The 20,476-nt window shown below is 33.5% G+C and overlaps 3 protein-coding genes across 6 annotated transcripts in view; 2 read left to right on the top strand and 1 right to left on the bottom strand.

Moving 5' to 3' along the window:
• The window catches only part of LOC106153443 (H(+)/Cl(-) exchange transporter 7-like), a 36,006-nt gene extending 27,324 nt beyond the window's left edge, over positions 1-8,682 (top strand). For 2 of the 3 annotated variants that reach the window (XM_087010692.1, XM_087010693.1), the window contains exons 14-23: positions 327-414; positions 806-981; positions 2,101-2,277; positions 3,034-3,119; positions 3,571-3,700; positions 3,943-4,017; positions 4,368-4,457; positions 6,344-6,424; positions 6,896-6,976; positions 7,236-8,682. In XM_087010692.1, the coding sequence (XP_086866818.1) occupies positions 327-414; positions 806-981; positions 2,101-2,277; positions 3,034-3,119; positions 3,571-3,700; positions 3,943-4,017; positions 4,368-4,457; positions 6,344-6,424; positions 6,896-6,976; positions 7,236-7,334 (1,083 nt within the window). In that variant the 3' untranslated portion in view covers positions 7,335-8,682. Of the gene's footprint in view, positions 1-326; positions 415-805; positions 982-2,100; positions 2,278-3,033; positions 3,120-3,570; positions 3,701-3,942; positions 4,018-4,367; positions 4,458-5,305; positions 5,392-6,343; positions 6,425-6,895; positions 6,977-7,235 lie in introns of those variants that run through there. The other variant, XR_015333808.1, reaches the window with a different exon arrangement.
• Positions 8,683-10,389: 1,707 nt separating this feature from the next.
• LOC106165170 (ER membrane protein complex subunit 8) lies at positions 10,390-14,202 on the bottom strand. Its single transcript, XM_013543271.2, has 5 exons — positions 13,917-14,202; positions 13,498-13,574; positions 12,981-13,050; positions 12,237-12,328; positions 10,390-11,914 (listed from the first exon to the last, which is right to left on the bottom strand). The coding sequence occupies exons 1-5, from the start codon at positions 14,118-14,120 to the stop codon at positions 11,755-11,757; spliced, it is 603 nt and encodes a 200-aa protein (XP_013398725.2). The 5' UTR covers positions 14,121-14,202; the 3' UTR covers positions 10,390-11,754.
• Positions 14,203-14,328: 126 nt separating this feature from the next.
• LOC106165263 (uncharacterized) lies at positions 14,329-19,962 on the top strand. Of its 2 annotated transcripts, none has more exons than XM_013543422.2 (7): positions 14,329-14,467; positions 15,773-15,871; positions 16,328-16,490; positions 16,861-17,038; positions 17,612-17,735; positions 17,923-18,189; positions 18,556-19,962. In XM_013543422.2, exons 2-7 carry the CDS (start codon positions 15,828-15,830, stop codon positions 18,923-18,925), a joined length of 1,146 nt encoding a protein of 381 aa, XP_013398876.2. In that variant the 5' UTR covers positions 14,329-14,467; positions 15,773-15,827; the 3' UTR covers positions 18,926-19,962. The 2 variants fall into 2 exon arrangements, with proteins under 2 accessions (XP_013398876.2, XP_086866820.1); XM_087010694.1 differs by lacking the exon at positions 14,329-14,467 and adding an exon at positions 15,484-15,508.
• Positions 19,963-20,476: the final 514 nt, after the last annotated feature.

Raw genomic sequence — 20,476 nt, forward strand, 5'->3', positions numbered from 1 at the left:
AATTTAGTATTTGCTCCTCTGTTGTATCTTTTCCCTTTTGCAGGACCTTTCACATTTCTGTCCTTTCTAATTAAGATGAAGGGAACTGAATAAGAATTGAATTATATTTCTTAATTGTCTTAATTCTCCATTTTGTTGGATACATGAGTTGAAATTATAAGAATAGACTGAGTGAGAAAGTTGTGCAGTGGTAGAAAACAGCAATACACTCTGACCTTGAGTACTCTGAATCATTCAGTTATGCCACTTTTTCTGTATTTAGATGCTCATAAACTTACTTTGAAATTTCACAATTTATTTGACTAAGGAACCAATTTCTTTTCCAGTTATTTTGTGACTATGCAGAGAAGAATGAGTTTTCTGTGATCTTTTTCAAATCTCCAGAAGGCAGTTTGAAAGGCATGTTACATGATGGTAAGACTTTAGATAATGCCTATTAGATAGCAAAATATTTTTTTAAAGATTTTATGGTCCCAACACATAATCCTATGGGTTCTAGGCTTTCAGGCTATGTACCATTCTCCTTGTGTGGGGGCAGAGTGGTAAATTTCATTGTTTGCAGCACTAGTGCAGTAAAATTTAGTGAGATATTTAGAATGGGTTTATAGATGATTATTTCTCCCTTTTCCTCATTCATAAATTTTTATTCTTACTTTTATAGTACATATACATCTGTTCAGCTGAGACAACAGGATAATTACAAATTTACATTTAGACCTTTAAATCTTTGGTTATTTTTATATATGATCAGTGTATGAAGTTGCTCTACTCACTCATAAATTTAATGAGCAGACTATTTTTCCAGAAAATTTTGAGCCAGGGACTTTAGCACTACTGGCTGTGTACTTTTACTTTCTGACCTGTTGGACGTATGGTCTCAGCGTGTCGAGTGGTGTCTTTATCCCCTGTCTGCTGACTGGTGCGGCATGGGGGAGGCTAGTGGGACAGGGCCTTCACAGACTGATACCTCACTTGGTCCAGGTGGGTAGTGGGTGGTCAGTGGGAGAGAGAGAGGTGTTAACAGACTGATACCTCACTTAGTTCAGGTGGGTAGTGGGTGGTCAGTGGGAGAGAGAGAGGTGTTAACAGACTGATACCTCACTTAGTTCAGGTGGGTAGTGGGTGGTCAGTGGGAGAGAGAGAGGTGTTAACAGACTGATACCTCACTTAGTTCAGGTGGGTAGTGGGTGGTCAGTGGGAGAGAGAGGGAGGTGTTAACAGACTGATACCTCACTTAGTTCAGGTGGGTAGTGGGTGGTTAGTGGGAGAGAGAGAGGTGTTAACAGACTGATACCTCACTTAGTTCAGGTGGGTAGTGGGTGGTCAGTGGGAGAGAGAGAGGTGTTAACAGACTGATACCTCACTTAGTTCAGGTGGGTAGTGGGTGGTCAGTGGGAGAGAGAGAGAGAGAGAGAGAGGTGTTAACAGACTGATACCTCACTTAGTTCAGGTGGGTAGTGGGTGGTCAGTGGGAGAGAGAGGGATGTTAACAGACTGATACCTCACTTAGTTCAGGTGGGTAGTGGGTGGTTAGTGAGAGAGAGGGGTGTTAACAGACTGATACCTCACTTAGTTCAGGTGGGTAGTGGGTGGTTAGTGAGAGAGAGGGGTGTTAACAGACTGATACCTCACTTAGTTCAGGTGGGTAGTGGGTGGTTAGTGAGAGAGAGGGGTGTTAACAGACTGATACCTCACTTAGTTCAGGTGGGTAGTGGGTGGTCAGTGGGAGAGAGAGAGAGAGAGAGAAGTGTGTTAAGAGACTGATACCTCACTTAGTTCAGGTGGATAGTGGGTGGTCATTGGGGAAGGGAGAGGTTTGGACTGATACTACACTTAGTACAGGTAGGCAGTGGGTGGTCAGGGGGAGAGGAAAGGGGGTAAACAGACTGTTACTGTACACAGCTCTCTTCATCCTAAATGTGCCCTGAATATATATATGTCCCAGGTGCTGAGCTATTGAATGTGCCAGTTTTAGATTGAAATTTTCTGACCAGTTTTGTTTTCAAACTGGGTGTACTGTGTTGAAACTTTTATTTGTTGACAATTATTTAACAAACTAACATGCACTATATACCTTAACCATATTCTTTCAACTTCCAGGCCAACAATGTGAGCAAGTATGCCCTGATAGGAGCTGCCTGTCAGCTAGGTGGTATTGTCAGGATGACCATCAGCCTCACTGTGATCATCATAGAGTGCACAGGAGACATCACGTTTGGTCTTCCCATCATGTTTACGCTGCTCATCACGAAGTGGACTGCGGACTTCTTCAATGCAGTAGGCTTTGGTTTTTGTTGATTGATTGACTGACTGACTGACTAGTTGGTTGGTTGGTTGATTGGTTGGCTGGCTGGTTGGCTGGCTGACTGACTGACTGACTGGTTGGTTGGCTGGCTGATTGGTTGGTTGGTTGGTTGGTTGGCTGGTTGGTTGGTTGGTTGGCTGGCTGGCTGACTGGTTGGCTGACTAACTGACTGACTGGTTAGTTGGTTGGTTGGTGGGCTGGCTGGCTGGCTGACTTGCACTGACTGGTTGGTTGTTTAGTTGGTTAGTTGATGAATGGATGGATGGACTGTCTGAATGACTGACTAGTTGGTTAATCGGTAGGTTGGTTGGTTGATTGGTTGGTGTGTTGGTTGATTGATAGGTAGGTAGGCTGGTTGATTGGTGGGTTGGTTGGTTAGTTGATTGGTAGGTAGGTTGATTAGTTTGACTTAATTGCTGGAAGGTGATTAACATTCTCACATAATGGTTGGCAGAATGAGTTAATGGTTATCTCTAATTCTGATTGTTCATTTTTGTCTCATACATTCAAGATCAACACAGTGATCATTTTCATCTTTTTACATAAAGCAAAATAATGGTATCTTTTTATCTGTAACAGCGCCTATTGGTTTTGCAGTAAAAAATTTAAATAATAGATTCTAGTACTGCTGCACATTTGTTCAATCTTCACAGTTGATATTAAATACAGTACCAATCTGATACCCGATAGAAGATGTTTTAATTTTGAATTATTTGACGTATTTCCAGGGGATTTATGACATGCACATCATGCTAGGCGGGTTGCCTTTCTTGTCATGGGAAGCTCCTCCACTGTGTTACAATGTCAAAGCAAGGTAGATTGAGGACATTTGATTATAAATTGAAAACAGTCATATTTGCCTGGAGATCATTGTTAACTTGTGTCTCTTAAAGCAGTGCCAAATACTTATAATTTTGAATAATACACTTTGAATTAAATTAATGTTAATTCATGGACTTTAAGGAGACTTAATAACCTGCAGCAGTTGTAACGTTTGCCTTGAATCCAGTTGTAAATAGGAAAGATTGAAATGTAGGGCATTGTACACTTGAAAATATCTGAAAAAGCATTAAATAAATATGATCATGATTCAAACTAAAGTAGTTTATTGGTACATTTTTAGGTTTATTTTAGACTATTTTTACACTGAGTCTCCTGTATCTGCTAATTAAAATCAGTTAAAAGAAGGCTGAAATTTGTTTCTTTTTTTCCTTTTATTGAAATTTATAATAATTCATTACTTTACGGAAGTGATATGATTGCAGGCATGTGATGGCACGCCGTGTAGTGACCTTGAACTCTTTGGAAAAAGTCGGCACCATGATTGACATGCTTAAAGATCGTAAGAAGCGACATTCAGGCTTTCCTGTTGTGGAAGCTATTGATGGAGAAAAGGTATTTCTCAAGGATTTCTCAAGAACTTCAGGATTTTTAGGAAGATACAGTGGGTCACAGGATGATTAATTTTAAAAGAGAATCTACATTTTTTTATAATTTTAAGTCTAACTTTTAAGAGAGAATCTGCATTTTTTTTTCTAATTAAAAATCTTCATTAAAAGAAAAAATACTTCAGAATGGACACTTTCTTTCTTATTTCTTTTTACTGAGTTTTAAAATGATTGTTGCTGTGCTTTCAGGTGAAGCCTAAGACATACGGCAAGTTGATAGGATTTATGCTCAGGTCACAGCTCACATATCTTCTAAGAGAAAAGGCATGTAATATCAGTTAGTTATTTATATTTTAGGCCACTTATTAAGATGCATTGTCACTGATACAGGTTGCATTAATTGCATTGAATTCATCTTAGAATGAGACCATTAACCAGACAATGCAAGTGACATCTATGAAAAGTTTCAGCTTTCGATTGAATATCTCTTCAAGGAATGTGTTTAGATAGCTGTACTAGTAGTTCATAAGAAATAGATCATTAGGTTTTGTAAATTATAAAAAGATTCTGCCTTTGCTTGTCACCTTTTTGCATTTGCATTTTTAGCCTATTTTTGGCCTTTGATATTTATAAATAGTATTTTAGTTTATTTGTGAAATGGTAATTATTTTCAGGGCCTTAGTTTTTCCAATGGTGTTGCTACCCCTAAACCATTCAGTCTCCAAGACTTCATGGATGCCAAGTCTAGAAATCTTCCTGTAGAGGTATGTGCTTCCCTTGCACTGCTTGGCCTTGTTACTCAGTGTTATGGTGGGCTATTTTTTGCTTTTAATTATGTTTTAACTTTTTATGCTTATTACTACATGAAGATTTATCAAAGGTATCTCAGTTCACACTCTGAAGTGCACATTTCAGTTTTTTGGATTATAAACCTGAAATACTTTTTTGAGTGAGCATACTAGAACTGCTTATTAACATACGTTTGAACTAAATAAAGAGGACTGAATCCGTTTCAATAAATTTTATATTTAGATCTATGGCAGTTTTTTTGATATTTTAAATTGGCATGGACACAGGAAGTAAGATGAATATATTGTTGTAATAAGTGCTTTTGGCCTTATTTTTAACAGATAAGATATCAGTGTGTCAATATTCAGTGAATAGAATAATTATATTTTATTGCATGATGTTAATTGTGTAGTTAGTTCTTTGCTTTAATGAATGATACATGTACTAAGCATGTTGGAAGTTGTCTTTTTCTGGATCATGTGGTTCTTGTACCCATTTGGTGGGCAAGTTTTGAAATTTGGAGGGGGTGTGAATTTCTTCTCTGGTAACTTTTTTACTCTAAGAGATAAAGCCTTATTTTATCTCTTGAGCCTGTTAATTTTACTGTCAAAATGCAAATGAAACGGTTTAGATATTGTTTTGAATTGAAGTGATCTGCTTTAACAGTGCTATATGTCTACATCTGCATGAAGTGTCCTGTTCAGTTTTAATCACCATCACTTTGGAGTACGTAACACCTGTTTGAAATACTTTATGTTTGAAGTGTTGTGCATCTTAATAAAATAATGTAGCAAATGTGTGCTTTTCCAACTTTTTTCTTTAGTTTGGCATCACATGACTTGGCTTATTCAGTGTATAGATGGCGCTGGTAATGCTGCCCACAATGCAACAAGTACCCCCTGTTAGCAAGTATGAGTTTATTAGTACTTGAGAAAATACAATCATGGTATTAGTAGTTGCATTCTGCTTTTTTAATTATTTATTTATTTATTTATTTATTTATTTATTGTAATATATTCAGTAGCATGATTAAAATCTCTGGGTGGAAATTTGAATGAACTGGTAGTCATGATAATAAAAAAAATTAATTATGAAATTAAGTGTATATATTTTGACCTGAAATTTCAGTGATATCATGAGAAAGTAGAGATGAAAGCACTTTTTTTTTCAAATTAGAACTTTTAATTTAATTTAGTAAAAATTACATAATTCAATAACCTTATTTCTATTGTACATCACATTGTTGCCTTTTAGAACTCAACTAGAAAATATCTTTTCTCCTTTTGATTGACATGTCTTGGTTTAATTAATATTAAGCAAATAGTAGACGTGTACCATTATAATTAAAAGTTTCAGTATGCATTATATCCTTTTCCTATAATTAAATGCACCCACTAAGTCATTGAATTGACAATTAGATAAGATATAAGAATTGTTGCACTTTGGTTGCTTAGATCCTTGTTAATTTTATTACTATTTAGCATTCTAAGAACACAGACAACCCAATATCTATATCATTAATTGTTAGAAATATCTCAGTTTTCCATTGGCTGTATAGGTCAGTTCATCTCAGGTTACTGGCCCTGTTGAAACTCTACTATCCTTACCAACATCAAAATTGACTAAAAGTGACTAACCTTTGATTTATTAAGATAATTGCACAGAAACCAATTTATTAACAACTTATTTTGTGGGGAAAAGGGAGAAATGCAATATAGTTTACTCTTGATTTTTCTCAAATTTTGGTGTTTTCTTAATGCAAGACATTCCAACACAAAGACATTTTACATTTTTATTTTATTGGCCTTTAAGAGTATCATTGGTTGACATGATTTTGTTTTTTCTTCTTTGTGTGTTCCAGAGTATGTTGACAGATGAGGAGAGAGAATGTGTTCTTGACCTTAAACCTTTTATGAATCCATCTCCCTTCAGCGTGGCAGAGGTAGGTCATTTACTGTTTACTGATGTGAAATGGTATCATATTATAATGTTTGATTTTCACATATTTAAAACAATCATTGTAACAGTTGGTGATGTAGCTCATATACAGATAAAATGTTTTAATAATTTTAAATTGCTATGATACATTTTCACATATTAGTTCTAATGATAACAATTACTTTGTACAACATTCAATGTTGCTGAGAAGTTGTTTTTGATTTCTTCTTGAATTCCTTAAGTTGTTTAATTGTTTTAACTAATATGAAAGAAATATTAAAATTTAATATTTTTTAAAGGCAACAATATAAAATTCAATTAAAAATGAAATTGTATTGTCTTACTGATTTGAAGAGTAATTAATGGTTTACTCTCTACACTGCTCATTAAAGATTGCATTCTTTTATAATCATTTACATCTTGAATTCCACAACCTTTTAAGATTTATTAAGTTTGAAAATTGTTTCTCTTCCAGATTGCGTCACTTCCCAAGGTCTTCACTTTATTTCGAGGTTTGGGACTCCGCCACCTTATAGTGGTTAATGATGATAACGAGGTAATACCAAAGATTTTAATGACAAGTTTGTTATTATTGATAGTTGACTTGGAACTTTATTCTAATGAGATTTAAGAGGATATGTCAAGATTGATTATTCACTTGAGTTTTTAGGTAAAACAATAAATCTATGGACATGGTATCTTTCATTACTATGTAGGAAAATTATTAAACAAAATGTAGTGTTTTTCAGTTTGATGATTGACTCATAAGACTGAACTATCAATACTTATCATATTTAATTTTATTTTTTCCACAGGTGAAAGGCATTATAACAAGGAAGGATTTAGCAAAGTACCGTACCATTGATAAGAAAGGAAAGTTAAACGTAGTGGAACTGGACATGAAAGAATGGTAGTGATAGCCAAAGAAATCCAACCATGGAGTGCCACAAATCAAAGCCAATGTTCCACAATATGTCTTGTGGTTTTGTTCACACTCACCCGTCACCGTGATCAGTCGAGAAATATAAAACAGATAAAATGAATCTGAAAAACATAATTATAACACTCTAGTCTTGCTTCATGATAATGGGAAAAAATCAAAATCTCCACTGTGGTGTTTTAGTCATCTTTTGGGGTTTTTAGATTTATCAGCAGATCAAGGTAACAGCCAACTATGATTTTGTTTTCTTCATCTGTGACAGTCCTGCTTGAAAAGGTCATTACATCACTGCCATGTCCAGTCATATCAGTACACCAAGTATATATAGACCATAAAAGATGTCTCTTTTTTTATAAAGTTTCTTAAATCAACGCCAGTAATTTTAAGATTTAGTTTACTTATAAAAGCAGCATTTTTCTGAGATGCTCACTTGTGCTAAATCTACTTGTTTTAAATTTGTTTACAAATATATTGTGATACTGTTAAGGGCTTTAGGGCCAAGGTATCATTTTGTAATATGAATTATTCAAAATATTGTTTATATTTGTCTTTAAGTGACCTGTTTGTATTTGTATTTGTATTCATGGGACCAAGGGTTTGTCTCATGTAAGGAGATAAATACAAGTAACAGGCATATAGACTTAACAAATCATCATATTGCAGAATAATTTTTAAGCTTTTGGTATAACTTTTGTTCAAGTTATTTATTCATATTAATGGTAGTAATTGAGACTAAAATGTATTTATGAACTCTGGCCCATTAGTTTTGAATCCCTGTAGACCTGTTTTCTGTTGTGTAGCTTTTATGTACAGTTTTTAAAGACCGTCTTGTAAGTATTGATGCTTTGTAGGAAAAGGCGTTATTTTCTTTCTCTCTGTGCGGTTATCACTTCAATTTGTTTTCCACCTTTTATTAGGAATGTTATTATTATTTGCATTTATAGTAATAAGATTATTTTCCAATTTCCATTTTTGTGTAATGGTAATAACCCTTGGGTCAAGTTACTTCTGTTGCTAAATGAGCCTTTTTGCTAATTTGGCCAAATTTAATCATCGAGTCCTGGGATTTATAAGGGATTGATAAAATTATATTTATGAGATAAGCCAAATATATTCCACATAATCAACCCAGGTGTCATTTTATATTTATTTTGTGCACAAAATCAAAACAGCGATTTAAAATGTATGTTATATTTATTGTTATTATGTAATACTATTAAAAAGGCATATATTGAAATACATTTATTTGATAGAAATCTCAACTGGTACTGAAGAAAAGTATATGTATACTGAATGATATTAAACATGAATGGGCGGACTTGTTTGTAATTGTTGACTTCCCTCAGTTCTGAATAATTTAAAATTTGTTCAACATGTTTTTCTCTGGGGCAGTTTTTGTGAGGAACTGATCATCTTCTGAGTGTTCTCAGTAGTATTGATATAGTATGACGTAGTTGTTATGTGTAATGGGTGATTTGGTTTTTGAAGGGAATGTGAAAGTTTTACCTTAAATGAGACCAAAAAGTTAACTTTGCCAAAAAGTAAAAGGGAAAAAGTGGTGAACTTATCAAAAAGGGAATGAACAGAGGAAAAACATATCATTTTGCCAAACATTTGCATTGAAAATAATTTGTATCTTTCAGGTCATGTTATAGTGAAAAAAGAATTTTGTGTTGGAATCTTTTGCCATATTTGCTCACAATGACCCAATACCTGGAAAAGGCAGAGGCATGGCTGACAGATTTTTGAATCACCTCTGAATCTCAAAGTGCCCAACTTATAACAATCTTACGTAATCCAATTATATATATATAGGCCAAAAAATCCAATTTGGCAGCACCCTCAGTCAGGCAAAGGTTTTATGATTGATTCTTGTAGTTAAGAACCTGTCAGTGAGTTTCTCATTTCTGCTTGTTTCTGGCTCGAAAAAGTGTCCATTTGTACCAGAAAGACGCCAAATCCAAGATGTCTGCCAATAAATTCATTTGTCATATATAAATCAAATAATTGATTTTACAGTCAGTAAACAATTAAATATTATCAAAATTGAACTGGCCACATGTATTCTGGCCTTCTTCAACTATTTAGGCATTTTACATTTTTCAAGATGGCAACCATTTTCCTTATTTAAAATAAATAAAACGAGTACCTATAAATTTGAAAAAAAAAATTAACCAAAAATTAGGAATATTTTAAGTTTTGATGGATTTGAATTAATTGAAGTCTTTATTTTCAATTTATACCAGTTACTTTATCTAAAAATCATATATCTGAACACAGATGGCTCTTATCCAAGATGGCCACTACATAAAATGGGTTTATTTTGATATGTCAACCAGTAATACCTACTATAAAATATTTAAGAATACATATTTAAGGTTTTATTGCTGTAGTTATGAGTTGACATTCATGACTTAATATTTTGTACTACTTTGAGACTTCGTTCAGGGTTGAAAAATCCAAAATGGCTGCCAATGTCTGGATTCCAGACAAACAATATTTTGTTTACATGTTGAAAAACATCAAATTGAATGATAAAGTAAATAAAAATATACATTTTTGATAAATTTATCTGTTTGTTGCAATGTTCCTTTGCCAGTTACACTTAATTTTGCCAAAAAGTGGTTATTTTAGTTTTATTTATCATGATTCCAAGATGGCCATTGATAAAATGAACTGCAGGCTACCCTGTGTGGACAATAATAGCACATGCTGTAGGTCTTACTAAAATGCATAATTCTGTTTTTGGGCTTATGATAGAACAACTTTTACTGTGGCGGCTGCCTGTGTCACTCGTGGCTCCACTACAGTGTATTTCCAGCTAAAAATGACCAGGCAGCTTTACATCTTACACCATTCAACGTCTTTTAAAGCGCACAACCCTGTCTCAGCAGTACCCTTCAAGAACTTTTCAGTTCAACTGGTTCTTCTGTAAACTTGGGTCAAAGACAAAAAAAAAAAAAGAAAAAAAAAATTCAAAACAGTAAACTGTTGAAGGGAAACAATTTAACAGAAGGATTACCACAAAGTGGAGGTTATAATTTATTAATAACAAGAACTTATGACAGTTGTCTTCATTAATTAATTAACCTGGGCTCCATAACTCGAAAACATCGCGCGTTGTTTATCACCTTTCATTTCGAGGCTATTAGGGCCTACATGGGGAGAGTAAATTCCAAGTTATGGAATAGAGACGCTTGTGCTCAGTTGCAATTCACGATGCTTTCGAGCCCTGTATTTACTTAATCTAAAGAGAAACTTTCGAAATAATTATAGATATATTATCCCTTTTTTGAATAACAAATGAGAACAATTTTCGGAAATTGTACCTAAAAGAACATCTAGAGATTCTTTGTCATAGATTACAGAATTGATCAAATTGAATTTTTGAATCTGATAAAAAGTTTTGCAAAAGTGAATATTTATCATTTAGCTACCATCTTCTAAATACTGAATGTTATAAATATTAACTAAATTTTCTTGTGGTGTCTTCCCCAATTATACATGTAAATAACAGCTGAGTAGGCACACTCTGACTAGTAGATACTGAATAATTTGAAATGTTATCATTGTACACAAATTATAGCATTATACAGTGGATAATCAGAAATGTTTACAACTTTCTGGGCATTCATCAGGAATGGCATGTAACTGACTAAAATGCCATTTAGGGGACCATCTCTGCAAGAACAGTTTTGATTTGAAATATAAAAACAAACCTGGGTTTATTTTTGATCTTCAAATTAAGAAAAATATTGTTCATCTTGTTCTTAACAGACAGACACATTTGTTATATTTTCGATAGTCTAAAACAAAGCTTAAAATAGGTCAATTTTTATGTGAAACAAACCCCAAAAGTTAACATTATACAGCTTGCAATACTTTTGCACACAAAAATCTGTATGAAATGTCAGAATAAAAGGAAATCTACTTCAAAATGCTGTGCCAGTGTCTGCTTTGGTGCTTGCAAGTTACAGACAAGAAACTTTCTTCAAAGACTGGTCATGCTTACATCAAATACAATTTATTATTGTAATTGATATGAATAAATTTAATCCAGATTAAAGTTGTACTGAGAGAATATGTGCCAGTGCAAAAAAAAAAAATGTCTATCCATTATTATCCTACTGTTTTTGAAGTTTCCACTTGCATCCAAATGTGTGAAGAAACTGGCCAAGTAATTTGAATTTCAATCCACCTGCATTATCAGACTCTGAGGTAAAAACTGAAACCTGTTCCTTCAGTCTTAACTAATATCATGAATTAATTATCCTCTCTCCTCTTGCTGCAATTTAATCTGACTACACAAATAGGTTTTAAAAGTATAAATAAATGGAAAAATTTGATTTCTGTGAAAAGGATTTGAAGCAATCCTGAGAACTTTAAAGCGGCTATTATTGAGGGACAACTCTCTCAATGTGTTCCTGTACAAATGTGTTTTTCCAGTCCAAGGTTATGTTGTCCAAATGGTTATCAAAGTCCACTAACTGGTCATACACCTGGGCATCCACTAATGCTGAAGCTATAGGCATACCATCCTCCTCCACAGTCACTCTGAAACCAGTGATTAAACAGCCACCATTTTAAACTATTCTATAATGTGAAATATATTTATTATGAATTTCGTCTTTTATGCAGTAAAACTTCTGACTTTGAAATTAATCTGTGCATCTTCTATCTAGAATAAAAAGTTATATTTTTATGTCTCAATTTTGTATTAAAATTTAAAGGTTTCTTTTCGTAGACTCTGTGATTTACATTACATTAATTACATAATTTTCACTTCATTACCTGTGATACTGTTTTCCTACAATGAGAAAATTTTAAAAAAATCCTTGCTAGGGAAAAAATTACCATATAGCCATCTTTTACTTACTTCTGATCTTTTATTTCCCATTTTCCATCATGCCTGCAATATATCCTATAGATCTCAGATTCTTCTAGTTGCTTCAACTTATTGTTATTAACCTAAAAAGACACACGCATACTATGTAGCTCACATATACAGTTATCCGATTATCAATACCTGCCGAATTTTAGTTTGAAAAAAAAAAAGGATAAAGATATGAACTAATGGTTCTGGACCAGCAGATATCCAGATCAAGTGGGTGTTCTTGTAAATCTGGTGGATTGCTACAATTAATTCTAAATTAAACATTCAAATTGGCAGTTGTTTATCTGGCTTTGTTGTGAACTTTGTCAGTTTGAATGCTTGGCATATCCAGCAAGTTCCCAGCATGCCTGTGTGGATTCTCTGAGGAAAATGACTTAAAATCATAAGCTGTCTTGAAAATCTTTAATATTTAATTAGCATTTCAGAAAGTTACGCAATGCAAGTATTTAACAATCATCAATGCAGTGAAATATATAATCTGCTTTTTTGCTGACTCTCTAAATATATAAACCATTCTGACTTTAGTCATCTACAATAAAATACCATTTTTGATTTTTAAAAGACATATTTTACAATACAGAATTATATTCTACTAGTAGTCTACATATATTTTATCAAGTAAGTACAAGCCACCAAGGGTATATGTCTTTATAGCAAAATTTCCGGCATGTCTCTTAATTTCAGTTTTCTTAAATTTAAAAAAGACACTACCATCTGCATACTTACCATAAACAAGCACCCATCACTAAAGTTTTCACATATTTTGTCTGCTATCCTTTTGGCTATAAAAGTTGGACTGAAAATTATTTTAAAATTCAATATATTATATCCCATACACAGTGAGCAAATAGTGAATTATTGTAACATTTTACTAGTAGTCTGTTTTCCTCATTATAATGATGATGTTTCTGTATAGTATTTGGGGTTGAAATAAGTACATAATTCTGAGCAAATCTGTCTAATCTAAAAAACATCATTTAGAAAAATTAATGTGATAAAAAACAAAGTTGTTGGTTTTAATTAAAAACGTTGTTCAGAAAAGAATCAAGATCTGATATGTACAAATATTCAATTCCTTAAAGATTTAAATTCATTAACAATATTAAGCTCTGTCAATAAGACTTAACAATTAATTAAGTCCCTACATATATAGAATGCTGTAAAATTGGAAAGAAATGCAATTTTTGAGACTGACCCACTGTAAGATTTAAATTGAATGAAAATGACCATTTAATTCTCCTACCTAGGATCACTTATGACAGCCCCCGCATGATAGTAACCTGCTATTATAAGCCCTTGTTGACTACAGTAGGATTCAATCTATAAATTAAGCAAATGTAAATTATGATATAATATTGGAGAGATTGTTGTTGCTGGTTATAGCTTTTTTTTTTTGCTACAGTTGGGTTCCAATAAAGAAAATAATAACAATTAAATTTGTAAATTTCACATACAAATTGGGTATATAGGACAAGTATTAAATCACCTCTACTATAACATTTGCAGTCTTTCTGGAATTATAATCAGGACTTGCTTTTGAACAACTACTAGTACTTAACTTTTTTGTCCTTATTCAACAAAGACAGCAATTAACAACTACATGAATCAAGGTAAGTTTTAACAAATAAAAGCCATCAACATCCAAGAGACACCCCGCCGTACCTGTGTCATTGCAACTTCTAACATAGGAGTTAATTCTAGTGCTAAATGAAATAATGGAATGACATCCACAAAATGTAAACTCCTATTTTCCTTTGTGGGTTTCTTTGCCAGAAGAACTCCGTTCACAGCACAGTGTGGGTATTTTGACAAGTGAAGCACCAGCTTACAGTAGGCGATAACACTAACGCTCACATCGGGAGGCATCTTTCCGATTTAATTAACAATGCCTTTCACCATGAACACGCCAACTCTGTTCGCAGTATCGCTACTAGTTTTTTGCTCATTTGGACACTAAAATAGGTGGAAGGAACTTCAAGAAAAGACAATCTCTAAACAAGGAAAGGAAATTAGATTTAATTCCATAAAAACAAGAATATTTCAGCTTAAAACTCCAACTATGCATGAATATACCATCTTCTATAATTTGAGGGTTTATAGTCTAAGAACCAAACATTTTAATTAAATAATTGTTATCGAACTTTGTGTTTGTCGCGTCACGTGTCTTGGAGACAATAAACAAGATGGAGAATCAAGATCAAGCACATGCAAAAGTGAGTACAATTTTGGTTATTGTACAGTTAGACGAGCTTGTTCATCAGAATTAGACTCCGCGTATTTTGTGTAAGAAGTAAGTCACTCTACCTTTTACAAGCCCATCAAATTGATTACTGATAGATTATTAGTCGTAGTCGAAGATGTAGATCACAGATGTAGTCTGTATTTCAGCTAGACTTTAGTAAGTTAATATATCCAGATTTATTAAAATTAACATTTTCCCCTGAAAATGTGCATTTGGGAGACTAGTTGAAGCTACTGTAGCCGTGATCACACTGAAAGTGTATGGAACTAGTCTACTGCAAGATATGTTGTCCACATCAATGATGTTGATCAGTTGTCATCAGTTGTCCTTATACTGTAGCTACTAGTATGAGAGGACTGGGCATTTTTAAAGCCGACTGACACTGTGGGACAGCAGCTAGTTAGGTCCAAAAGTCTTTTGTAAACAGGCTGTCTTTAGCAGTGATATATATATATATATCACATCAAATGTGAAATTTGTGATGCTCAAGAGGGCCTTCAAATGAAGGTATCAAGAGTTCAGAAGAGCTACAGATACATGTACATGCAGGTCCATTAACTCTGATTGTCCATCACAAAATATCAGAATAGAAAAGGCTACTCTTATAAGTGGAATGTACCCAGCAGACAAACGACATTGATTCACCGTTGAATCAACGTTAATTTTGGTGGATCAACATTGAATCAACGTAGAATCAATGTCGTTTGCCTGCTGGGTAGGTAGTGTTAACATGGTGTTCTGGAGGTTATTCAGTACATTATTTTACTGAAGCATTCTGTTTCAAAAATAGCATATCATTTATTTTCATTCCATTTTTAATTATGCTATAACTAATATAACTAACTGTTAGTGTAGCAAGTCACATGACCCTGTGGTCACTCTTAGTTAGGTGAACTTTTATCAGTCACATGGTTTTGGGTATGCATGGTGTAGAAATCTTAAGAGAATTTAGTAGACAAGAAGCAAGCATACCAGTCGGTCACCTGTTTTGGAACCGTAGATAGCATATAATGTGAGTACTTGAAAAATGTATTTTTTTACTCTAACGCCTATACTGTAGTTTGTTTTTAATTCTGAGCTTATTATTTATTGCATACTTACATCATTTTTACATTTCTTTTAGATTTGTACAAAACCCAAACTACACAAAGAACAAACGTGCCAGGGTGTCTATTGTGCTAATGGAAATGTTACAAGTTGTGCTGTCTATATGTCAATAAAGGATTCAGTTATTTTATGCTTAACGTCATCTACACTAACCATAACTAATTTTCAGATGGATTGACAAACAGTGATCTCCAGTCAAGTGCCTCGGTAGTTAGCTTCCCAACATGCCTAAGAAAAAGAAGGGGAAGGGAGGGAAGAAGAAAAAGAAGTAAGAACCTCATCCTGTTGAAAATACACTCAGTTTGATTTTTCTAGATCTTTTTTGGTAATGATTGTATATTTAAAAATCTTCATGAATTAATCCAATGTCAATTAAGTCAACAAGCAAGGAGAGTACTCCAAGACTGCAAACCTCTATGATGACAAAATGTAAATAACAATAACATGCAAGTTATTAAGAAATATATTAGGATACCCAAATTCAGTTGACATTGGAATCACTTTTTTTCACCCTGAATCCTTTTTTTATTATTTTTATTTATTTATTTATTTATTTATTTATTTATTTATTTATTTTTTATATTTTTTTTTTTTTGTACATTTAATCAAAATATGTGATAAGAACTTTTTGAGATATCTTGTCATCAAACTAATGTCAATGAAAACAACCTTCATTGGTTGAGGCAATTGTGTTACGTGTTATTAATGGCTGTTATTTTCTCAGGAGTTTGTCCCGAGGAGATGGAGAGGCCCCAGAGGACGGAGAGGGTGCTGTCAACACAGCCATGGGGGCACTGCAAGCAGACGGAACACTAGCAGCAGCAGATGATGGAAAGAAGAAGAAAAAGAAGAAGAAGAAGAAGTTGACAAAATCTGAAAGGGCTGCAGTGAGTGTTTTTTCATTAGAGCTTTCAAATTAGAGTGCATTAGACTGCTTGACTGAGAAAAATATATATATATGGGAGGGGGAGGGGTTATTTGTACTTTCTGTAGTACTCATCTAGACACTGACTAAAGAAAAAGACTTCTAAAAGACTGGGAGAAAGGAATCATTTTTTTGAAGTGTCTGTATGTTTGCATTATAATCTATAAACCTGTTTTAGAGTTCTAAACTTCAAGGTTGTCACTCTTGAGTTGGAGATAGAGACTATAACATTTTACTTGAGTTCAACCGCAGCGCAGGTTACAAGACTATTTTAAGTTTCCTCAACCCATTTTTGAGGCTTTTTTCACAGACTCTCACATTTTCATTTACAGCTGAAGCTAGAGAAAGCCATCAATGCTTACATGTCGCAGGAAGAGCACTACCGTAACTTCATAGACACCATCCACAATTGGCTCACAGATAAAAAGAACGCTGAGAAGATGACACAGCTGTTTGCTTATTATGACACAAGAGGAGAGAATCATGTCACTTATGATGAATTTAAAGCAGGTGAGTATACAGATAAAGATGTAAGTTATATTGAATATTTTATCCTACTGAAATGTGGTTTACACTATAGTTATACACTATTAAAGCAATCTATATTTGACTTGTATTTAACTATTTAAGGTAACTAAATGTCTCATAGTAACACCATCTTCTCCAATCATTCAAATGGTGTGTCCTAACACTTTTTAAATTTCAGCTGGGTCTGGTCACAATGTATTGTCATTGCCATTGCTTTTTTAAAGACATAGTTAAATAGTAGCATAGATGCTACAAGCATGCCATATTCAACCCTTTTGTTGTACTGTAGTTATCATGCAATTAACTAGCTTCACATTGATACAAAAAATTCGCTTCCTATTCCTTTTCATGTAGAACGTGGCAAAACTTTAAAGAGAATTTTGACAATGGATAAGAGATGTGCTTGCATATGTGATGTGCAGCATATAACCAAACATAACCACTTGACATTCCTTTTTATGATGGTTTGGATAAAAGCATTGGCATATCTGTATTTAGAAAAGAAAATCTTGTAAATTTATGTTACAACTTGCCTTAATCTTCTCGTATTTTCAGGTATGCGTGACCTCAATATTCCGTGCAATGTATTAGAACTTCACATCTTGGCCAAGCTTTTGGATAAAGAGGATATAGAAGAAATTGACTACACCATGCTCCCTAAAGGACTGTCCTTTATTAGGTTTGTATTTCACATCTAGTGAATAGATTTAAGTTCTAGGTAATGGAATTGACTTGATTATATACCAGTTTTGTTTAGCAATAACAGTCAGATTTTTGATAAATGTTTTAAAAATTATTTTAATTATCAATTTTAATTATTTCAAGTACTACATGAAAAACTGTAAAATGTACATCTTAACCTTCAGGGAAGCAATGGATGATGATTCAGATTCTGAATCAGAGGAAGAAGAAGCAGAAGTCACTGAGACCCCAGTGGAGGGAAATGTGAAACCCCTAAACACAACGCCTATGCAACTGCTCCTAGGGCAGACACCCCAAGACAAGCCTACGCAAGTGGAGACTGACACACAAAAATATGAGAAGATTAAGTTGATCATGAGTCAGAGGAAGCTGCCTGCCTGTTCAGGATGCAAGCTGGGCATATCAGAACCATACAAGCCAAAGAAATCTAAGTAAGTGATTGAAAATGAACCAAGTTATTTGCATTGAAGGCAGAAGCACTGTCTAATAAGTTTTCTCAACCCATTTTTCATTCCATATTTTATGATGCATTCTGCTAATTATTTACCAATTTTTTAATTAATTAATTTTTTAATTAATTAATACCCTGCATGGGTACCTTAACACATGATCATGGTTCTAAGGTTTAAATAATTTAATGCTGTTAAGATATGCAAGCAAATGGGGAAAATTGAATGAAATGCTTACTATGCTCGAAAAGTGAAAATGTCAGTGTAAAAGGTGAAAGTACATAGCAAAGGTGAAGGATAAATGATTTTGTCATTCTCTTTCAATCATTAATTTATTTTACCATTTAGGTACATACAGCTGGAACTGAAGCTAGCCACCTTTGCAAATCTGAACAAACCCCTTCCCCTGAATTTAATCAAGTTGCTCCCTGCCCACACAACTGTAGCTGGTCTGATCAGTTTGGTGGTAAGTGAGCTTCACGTCTCTTCCTCCACCATCGCCATTTTCAGGGACACATCCAGAGATCCTGAGATGGCGCTGGATCCCAGTACGACGCTGGAGGAAAATGGCTACCCTGGTGGCAGTTACGACTCACCTCAGCTCTTGACTCTGTATTATGATTATATCGTGGAGTTCAGAGATTGCCCGTTATTAATGTGTGATCACTATATGAGGAAAGTTCCCATAGAACAGATTATGAAGTCCATAAAGAGGTAATGGACATTGATAACGATGTTCAGTTTTTCATTGCAATATATTTAAAGAATCATCGTAACAAGCAAGACAATCATGTTTAAATTTATAGAGCACTTTCGTCTTGGAATGATTTACCGGTAGTATTGTTTAAGGAAGAGTTGTGGAATTATGGTGTATTTTCTCTATATAATCTCTAAGAAAGTCTTTGAAAACTACAATGTTGTTTAGATTGTTATCAGATATTTCACATTGTTCTGGTTACAAATTCCAAAATATCTCTCGTTTGATTTATGCTGAAGAATGTGCCTTAATATGTCAAATATATTTACATACTTTCATGTAAGCTGGTGATTATAAACTGTAGTTTTATTTTATTTTCTTTTTAGTTTTTGATTTCCCATAATTAAATGGAAAACCGAATGTGATGAAAAAATATCATCACAAGATATAATTGTATATAGTCAAAGACAAATATAAAATGCTTCATGAAGCATCATTTTAAGTGGACTTTTCTCTCATTTTAGCACTAGTTATCATAGATGTATTCTATGGCACCTGTTATACATTTTTAATAGAGTGATTTTATTGTTGAATGCATTATGAATCAATTTACAGTAACTTATTTTGTAATCAAGAGATGAACATATTTATGATATATATATATAGTGGTTTCATATCATGGAAGCGATTAATTCAGATAAGCTGTATGGATCATGCCTTGTGATATTTTTTTAATGCAGAACTCCAGTTAGGATTTATAGAGTTGTGATTTACAAACATTTAGATGTGGAATCAATTTTTTCATCAGAATCATGTTATATGTGATTAGAACAAATAAGAAATTGATTTCATTTTTTAACCTCAGCTGATAGTTATAAATATATTTTAGTTTTAATCATTCACTTATTCTTTTCCATTTTTAGAAAATATTTAGATAAGTTTAAGTGCATGACGTCATTACCTCCAAGTCTATGTCCAATATCTCTAGTCTTTTTGTGCATCATTATGTAACCCTCCGATATTTCAATCTTGTGAATAACATCTAATAATAAGCTGTATATTGTTTAACCATTAAAATGTCTTCTCTGACCTTATCATCACAAAATTGTGATTGTATGAATGAAAAAAAAACATACAAAATGTAATATTTTATGTCCATCTCATCAACAATAGTATGACATCTGACAGAGATGAAGAAAACCCATTTTAATACACACTACATATTTTGACAGGCACAACAACAGAATGAAAGTGGTAAAATGTATAAAATTTAAAGGCAGAAAATATCTCACTGTAAGCTGTGGTCTTTTATAATTCTACAAAATCAAGGCTGAATACATTTATGAAGAAAGAGTTTAAACCGATAAAAACCGTGCCATTATGTTTCGACTTGGGAACATTGTCTCCTGAATATGAATAAAGTGGGTGACAAAACGAAAATAAGGACATTAATGATAAATAATGCAGTCAATCAACACTGACTTTTAATCATGCACAAAAGGTAACATGGTCAATAACAGGAGCAGATCCAGAGATATTTTCTGACAGTATTCCAAATTATCTTTGTTGATC

Source organism: Lingula anatina, chromosome 4 (genome assembly GCF_051362555.1).
Source record: "Lingula anatina isolate TDL-2025a chromosome 4, LinAna3.0, whole genome shotgun sequence".
Lineage (NCBI taxonomy): Eukaryota > Metazoa > Brachiopoda > Lingulata > Lingulida > Lingulidae > Lingula > Lingula anatina.